This window comes from Vigna radiata, chromosome 6 (assembly GCF_000741045.1).
Source record: "Vigna radiata var. radiata cultivar VC1973A chromosome 6, Vradiata_ver6, whole genome shotgun sequence".
NCBI lineage: Eukaryota > Viridiplantae > Streptophyta > Magnoliopsida > Fabales > Fabaceae > Vigna > Vigna radiata.
This window is the reverse complement of record NC_028356.1, coordinates 1183731-1191795: the sequence shown is the minus strand read 5'-3', so window position 1 is coordinate 1191795 and position 8065 is coordinate 1183731. Positions and strand designations below refer to the sequence as shown.

Genomic DNA, 8065 nt, shown 5'->3' with positions numbered 1-8065 from the left:
AAAAAAGTAAACTAATAAAAACAAATCTTAACAAATAAAACTAATAAAATAAAAATCTAATAAAAACAAATCCTAAAAAATAAAACTAATAAAAACAAATCTTAAAATATAAATCTTAAAGAAATAAAACTAATAAAAACAAATCCTAAAAAATGAAACTAATAAAAACAAATCTTAAAAAATACAACAAACAAAAACATAATCTAAAATAATCTAGAAAACCCTTAAACGGATGTGGGAATCCGTCAACGGATGTCAACATCCGTTTAAGGGTAAACGGAAGTCGCCATTCGTTTTAAAGGTTTTACGAAGGTATTACTAACCTCGACTCGAAAAGGATCGCTGGTTAAAGGTTGGATACAACACCACCACACCAATGTAATGCAGAGATATAATAATTGAAGGACAAATTCTTCCAAAAAAAATAGATATCTCAATTATCACTTGAAATACAAGAAGAATGGGAGAAAGAATTTCTAGAAAAATAGAACAAAGAATTCCTGGGAAGAAAGCGTAAAGATGAAAGCATGAAGATAAAAAAAAAAGAATAAATAGGTTATGTGAGGGTGGAAGAATAAAATTATAAAATTTTATTTCTAAATATAAATTTTTGCCAAAGGATAAAATTAGAATAGAAAAAATAGAACAAAGAGTAAAAATGGAACGAGGGATGGGGGTTGAAATTGGGGAGGTACAGGGAATAACCCCCGAATTTCGATAGATTGATTGGAACAAATCAGCCCAAACATTGAAGGACCATAGGCCCAAATTAACAATTTTCCAGTCAGATTCAGATACAAAATTTTCAATTTCATGGTGATTTTGTAATTTGCATTCTGAAACCCAATCACGACAATTCAGGAACACAAACCAAAGCACTGAACTGAACCAACTTGCCTGCCATTCATCGTCATTGTGGTTTCAATTTGCAAAGAAAACTGTTCACAATCCTCTTTCTCTCTCTCTGAGAGAACGAAGGAACAGCGACAACAATGCAGACGTCGTCGAAGACCATCTCTGCGGCTCTGCAACTGGTGGACGCCAAGAAAGAGAATTTGAAGAAAGCCTACGACGATCTCCAATCCCATTCCTCTCTCCTCTCTTCCTCCTTCTTCCTTCCTTCTTGGTCCCACATCGACTCCCACTTCACCTCCATGCACAACTCCCTCTCTGAACGATTTCACCTTCTTCAGACACTCGAATCCCAAGAGCAGCACACTCACCCACCTTCCTCTCCCTCCAAAGATCCCACCTTTCCACCCTCCCGTTCCGACCCATCATCGCAAAACGACGTCGCATTGCCCAAACCCCACGCGGAACGCATTATCGCCCTCTGCAGCAGCGTGGACGGAAAAGGGTTGCGGGACTATGTTGGGGATCATTTCAAAGAGAAGGTTGCGTTCGAGGTTGACATTCAGACTGCCCTCAAGCGTGCTTCCGATCCCGCTTCGATGATTCTCGATGCACTGGACGGTGTCGTGGGTGCGAATGTGGTGAAAGATGATAAGGAATTGCGCAAAAGGAAGCGGACTTGTGGGTTCCTGTTTCAGCAGTTGAGGGCTGCGTCCGTTTATGTGAGTTTTGATGTGCTTAAGAGAGCAAGGAGGTTGTGTGTGGAGTGGAAGGGGAGCTTGCCCAGTGAAGGTGGTGAAGGTGTTGGGGCCATGACTTTCTTGCAGTTTGTGGCGGCTTATGGGTTGTTCTCTGAATTGACAGATAATGAGATTGTCACTTTCTCTGCCATGGCTGCTGGTAATGATGATCTTCCTGAGCTCTACCGAAGTATGGGTTTAACGGAGAAAGTCCCAGGTTGGATCCCTTTCATTTGATTTTGTTTTTCTTTTGGGGGGGTTAGCCTGAGATGTTTGGTGATGGTATTACGTAACTGTGTTTATGTTTTGTTGTTGTAGTCTTGTAGCTTGTTAACTGTTGTTGTGACTCTAGTGTTTAGGGTTAATGGTGTTTTTGGTTCCTGTAACTTTAAAATTTAAAAATGTTAGTCCCAGCAAGTTTTTGTCCTACGAAGTTTTAAGTTTTAGGGCCTAAAGTTGAGTATTTACAAATTACAAGGTGAAAACTTGTCATTTTGACTGTTGGGGATTACCGAGGAGATTGACACAAATAGTTGTTTGGACCTTTTGAGCATAAGAAAGGGTTTCAGTGGTTAACTATGCGAATAGTGCAACCTGTGGGTTTAGGAGCTGGCCCTTAACTCATAATCTGATTCCTTAGGAATTAGTCCTATGGTTTCTGGCTGTTAGAATACCTCTGGGTCTGATTCTTGATCTAAAATAAGTTGGGAACTAAACTAAAGATAACCCATTTTTAGTGACTGGAAACACCAGTAGCCACTAGTGCTTACGTTATGTGGTCTTGGATTTGGATTTTTTTAAGTAGTGTAATGTTGTAAGTTGAATTGGTGATGATGGTTCCATTATTTGATTTCTAATGTTACCCTTTTTGGAGGTTTAATTTGTGAGGGAAATTTTGTTTTGTGTGTTTTTGCAGGTCTTATTCAGAAACTTGTTGACAGGTGCAGACATATTCTGGCTGTCAAGTATATTTTTGAGTTCAATCTTGCGGATAAGATTCCACCGATTCCCATTTTGAAAGCTCACGTGAATGAATCTCAGAAACTTGCTAAAAAACTTTCTGAGGAAGGGAAGTCACCAGTAAGTATTCTTCCCATGATTGTTTACCTGGTGTACGGTGTCACTGCCTGTATTTATTTGTTTGTTTTTGCAGAATGAAATCATAGCCAGAGAAGTCCATGCTCTGAAATCGGCAATCAAGGTTATTGAAAGTCATAATCTTCAATCGCAATATCCACCTGAAAGCCTTCAGCAGCGTTTAGAACAATTGACAAAGCAAAAGACAAATTTAAAATATGCTGCATCGGCTTTTTCTGCAAGGCCCCCCTCTCATCAGCAGCAACAAAGTGCGATCAAGCGTCCTCGAATTTCTGCCCCCATTGGTTCTGCAGCTGTCCTGAATAGTGTCGGTGGTGCCAGTTCAACTGCTCACCACTACAAACATCCTCATTTCCAGTCATCAGGTTTGTTGCCGGAGCAACAACCTTTTTTCCGTTCACCAGGTTTGTTGTTGGAACAACAACCTCATTTCCAGTCATCAGGTTTGTTGCCTGATCAACAACCTCGTTTCCAGTCACCAGGTTTGTTGCTGGAACATCGAAGTCCCTACATTAACTTGCCAACCATGTCATATGGCATGAATGCTCAAACCCCAACCATCTTGCCTTATACAGGCGCTGCAACTGGGCCTTATGGTCTTGGTGATGTCCCAATGGGTTCCAGTGGTAACCTTGGTCAACGTGGTTCTCTTCCAAATTCATCAGAGCCTGGTTTTCATGATAGTGTCTCTGCCTATGGTGGTTATGGTCTGCAGCGCTATCATCGAACATCTTATCCTCAGTAGATCAAGAAATTGCTTTTACTTTTGAATACTAAACTACTGGCTTGGTAGCTTTGGTATTAGTTTTTCAGTGACTTTGCACTTCTGGCCTTTTAATTATAAAAACATAGCTTGCTTTGTTGACCTCAACGATTATCGGAAAGAAACTAGATTCAGTATCAAAGGATTGGGAGGGAATGCTTGATAAAAACATAGCTTGCTTTGTTGATCTCAATGATTATAGGAAAGAAACTAGATTCAGTATCAAAGGATTGGGAGGGAATGCTTGGTTTAACAAATTTGATTACCTGCATAATTTTACTTCGATAAACTTCCTTTTTGGTTAATCGTGGTCTTCTTTAAACTTATCTGTTTTTGCACTTCATCGCTGCCTAGGCTTATTTTCTTTTCCAGGCATTGAGGCATATCATCGGGTTTCAAAGGTAAAACCCGCGCAAATAGACACTTTCCATATTTTTAGTAGTTTTAGTGTAGCTTGTAATTATTTGTTACACTAGTCTGCGCTACAGTTGTTTCAAGAGCCCTTCATTTTTTCCACGTCCTAGTTCTTAATTTCATACTAGTAAATGATAAAAAAATATTTAAATCCAGTTATGGAATGAAAAGTATTATAGCATTATTCCATACCCAGACAACAGTATCTAGATTATAACTTTTGTTTGGCTGCCTCTCACTGTACAAAGAAATTCAATTTTCTCTTCCATCGGTTTCAAGGATTTTAATCCAAAAACCCAGGGTAATCAATCCGTTCCTGTATCCTTGACATAGATCCTACGGGAATGGTATTTTTTTCTCATCCATGAGACCATGCATCATCCACATGGATTGAAAAATACATTTTTTTTCTTCTTATTTTTGTCAATACCCTGTATGAACTGTCTGTTGTGCTCATGTAAAAAAAAATTATTTTCAGTGCAGTTTCTCATCTTGGTTTCTTTATTTTTCTTTTGTGTTTTGGCCGATGAATTTCCTGTATGAAATAAAAAGAAAATTGTTGGCTTTATTTAATTCTTTCAAACATGATTTTTGTGCCAAAGTAAGAAAAAATGTTTTAATCTCTTTGATTTGGAAAATTCTTTTGAATTTTGAACTGGTTTATATCTTTTGATGGTGAGGATGCTTATTATGGATTATGGTTCCCACTGTACTACAATAATCATCAGTATAAATCATATCTCATTGTTCATTTTACATTTGTTTTGTTGACAACTTACATCCAATTGATAATGTTTTTGTTGTGTCTAATAGAACTAATTCTAGTTGAGTATATTGCACGTTCAGTAGATGTAGATGAATTGATGTTAAAGGTCATCATGGTAGTGGTGTTCAGTTGAATCATGGTCTGTATGCTTTGGTCAATAGTAGTTAATGTCTCTATATTTTAGAAAGCGGCCCAAATTACAATATGTTTGGGTTTCCATCGCCATGGGCTAATCCAGGTTGTGACACTGAAAATGTAGGAAAATAAACTTTTGGGCTGTCTGAAGTCTATAGATTTTTCTATATTTTTAGTCATGAAGTGGGGAAAAAGTTCAGTACAGTTAATAATATAAAATAAAGAAAAATGCCTACTGTAATTGCTCACATTGTCACACTGCACTGCCAATGACAATCACATGGCTTAAGTTTGAACCCCTTGTCTTCTGAAGGTGGGTTATTTGAGTCCCTTGCATGGCCTGTGGACCTCTCCGGAATCTGGATTTTGTCACAAAAAAAAAAGGACTACAAAAAATTTCCACACTGAGGCTGGTGAAATTAAGATTAACTTGCAAAAATGAGTTTTGACAATTCCTTTTTTAGTGTGTATGCATATCCTGCTAGGTGTAGGTTCGCTTACCAATTTTTTAGCATCATTTGGTTTTTAACTATGTGCTTCTGCACTGTAGTTCGATCTTCTATGTTTCATCTCTAACTAGGGAAGTTATTAGCTGAATGAGTGAATTAGCTTGAATGTTACTTATGAATGGGTAACACTAAAAGAAAGGCAAGTGTGTGAGAGGGATCTGATACTGTTGTACCTTTGAAGTGATCTATTACCTATGAAAAGATGTTTCTGTACAGATTATTCATCTCACCTTCTGAGACCATTGCTAATCTTTTTGGTTTGATAATGTAACGTGTAAGAGACCTCGTTTTCTGTATGTTTGCTACAGTGAAGGTTGAGACGTATTCTCAGTGTGTTCCATGGAAATGGGCCGTAGATGACATGCCATCTCTCCTTTTTTGGTAGTGAGAATTTCATTCATAAGAAAATGGACCTTACATCCCTCATCAATTTATGACTCATGTTTTTCATTTGGCAAAGAACACTTATTAATATTATATACTGCAAACTGTGTTTTACCAGAGTCAATATTTTATCGTAAGGGACTGAGTTATATATTATCTTAAGGTTATTTTATTTCTTTTCATTTGGCATTTTTTTAATAACTAAATACCATTCCAACGCTATCAATAAAGAAACTCAATTCAGTTTACAAGAAGCCACTGAGATAGTCAGTTTATATATTCTGCCATTTACAATTATGATGGTTTTTTTTTTATTCAAAACCTGTCAAAGACACTGAGAAATAAGCATAAAAACATTAAAAATAAGTTTGGAAACTCATTGGCAAACATCTTATGACCTTTTATTTCTCTTAATGTAACAAGTACTTAATAATTCACCTGTGATTTTCACATAAAATTTTGAAGATGCCAGAGAAACTCTGAGAAAATCTGTTCCTATACAAAGCATTTATTTGCCACGGTTTTAAAATTTCATGCATTAAATGAATTCGAGAAAGAAAAAGCATGGTAAATAAGTAATTCATGTTTCAATTCCATCTGCAAAATTTTACCAAATAAGAGGAAGTGTCATGAGAGATAGACATAGCAGGGAATTTTTTGGATGTGACAATGACNTGCTGTAGCATTTAATATAGACAAATTCATTTGAAAGGAAAAAGATTACTCAACAAAAAGATTGTAAAGATTTAGGAAAGCAGTAAGAACTTTGCTTTAACTGCATCTCAAGCCGTTAAATGCTTAGATTTGTTGTTGCTGTNTTCCTTTCTCTTCACCTAATTATAGGCTAAGTACACCCTTCCCTTTCTTCTCTGTCTTCAAACTGCTAAAAGTAAAATACCACACCAAATTGAGAAAGGAAAACAAACTCCAATGAAATGTTTCTTTCTCTTGTGCTTTTCTAGACCATGTTCATTAATAATACCATACACATTATAGTAGTAAACCAAAATTTGAGCCTCAACTCCTTTTTAACCCCTTTGAACAAAATGGTGTAAGATTAGTAAATAAAGCAGATATTTAATAGTGTGAGGCCAACATGTTAACTTACTCTTTCCTAGATCTTTACAGCATATCCATGAAAAATTGACAACATTCTCATTTATTATTGTCACTGAAAAATACCCAATTGGATTTTAAATGGTCAGGTCAACAAATTGCCACATTTAGATGCCCTAAACAATGTAGTCAGTGAGTGTCCAAAACCTCTACAACAACATCATTCTGTGTACTAATTGGTGTTTAACCCATTTCTCTGTTTTTATTTTTTTTTTGCTACTTCATTTACTGCACTAACATGACAGTTTCCCTGTGGGAATTGCCGACAGTACATTCCTTGAATTGAATCTGTGATCAAAGTTCATGTAACATAGACAAAAACTACACACTGAGGTCATTGCTTGAGACTGACTCTCCCATTCATGGGGTTAAATTATTTGAATCTAACCCTTTTGGTGAACTAATTCTGGTTTAGCTTTGGCTTTCAACTTGTGGAAAGGGTTTCACAGTTTTTCACCAATCACTCATTCTGATTGCTGTGGTGAAGAGTAACATAGAGTTGGTTGGTACTTGGCACACCACTTTTCACTTTCAACTCTTACCTAGATTAACTAGCCACAAACACAACATCAAAACTTAAATTAAATTAAATAAACAATAATTTCTCTTAACGAATAGTAAAGTAATCATTTTGTTACAAAATCTTTGTCCAATTGTGTATCATTCATTGACATAATCATCTACCTATCAGCTTTAAAAAGTCTAAAAGCTAAATCCACACAAATCTATTTTTTTTCTCTCTCTCTCTCTATCTACATCCCATCCTTTCGTTTCTCCCTTTGATATATTCTTTTAAAACAATGAATAAGTAAAATTTTACTCTAAATTAAATTTGTTAAACTAGATTGACTTTTAATTTTTAGATTACCATATTTTAGGTATTATTGCTTTATTTTCTTACGAATGTGTTTGATGTTACCGTTTTTTTTTTAAATTTATTATATTATTTTTAATAATATGTTGACTAAAAAAATTAATAATACATTTAAAGTAGTATCTGAAAAAATCTAAATATTTAATAAAAATCATTAAATACCAAATAATATTTTGTTTTACATTAGGATAATATTAACTAGTATATGAAATAAATAAGAAATAAAACTCAAAACTTAAAATATAATAATTTATTTTTTTCATAATCACTAAACCAGTCCAATTAAGTATTAAATATGCTAAATTTACTGTAAACTCAAATTAATCTAATCCAGACACTCTTACAATTCAACCTCAATTATTACTTTCCATGATGTTTTTTTTTTTGGTGATGGTGTGAGTTTAGTTACAGAGA

At 35.4% G+C, this 8065-nt stretch overlaps 1 protein-coding gene across 1 annotated transcript; it reads left to right on the top strand.

Annotated features, from left to right (window-relative positions):
• Positions 1-818: 818 nt before the first annotated feature.
• LOC106763021 (FRIGIDA-like protein 1) lies at positions 819-3700 on the top strand. Its single transcript, XM_014647178.2, has 3 exons — positions 819-1809; positions 2509-2672; positions 2746-3700. The coding sequence occupies exons 1-3, from the start codon at positions 993-995 to the stop codon at positions 3433-3435; spliced, it is 1671 nt and encodes a 556-aa protein (XP_014502664.1). The 5' UTR covers positions 819-992; the 3' UTR covers positions 3436-3700.
• The last annotated feature ends 4365 nt before the right edge of the window (positions 3701-8065 follow it).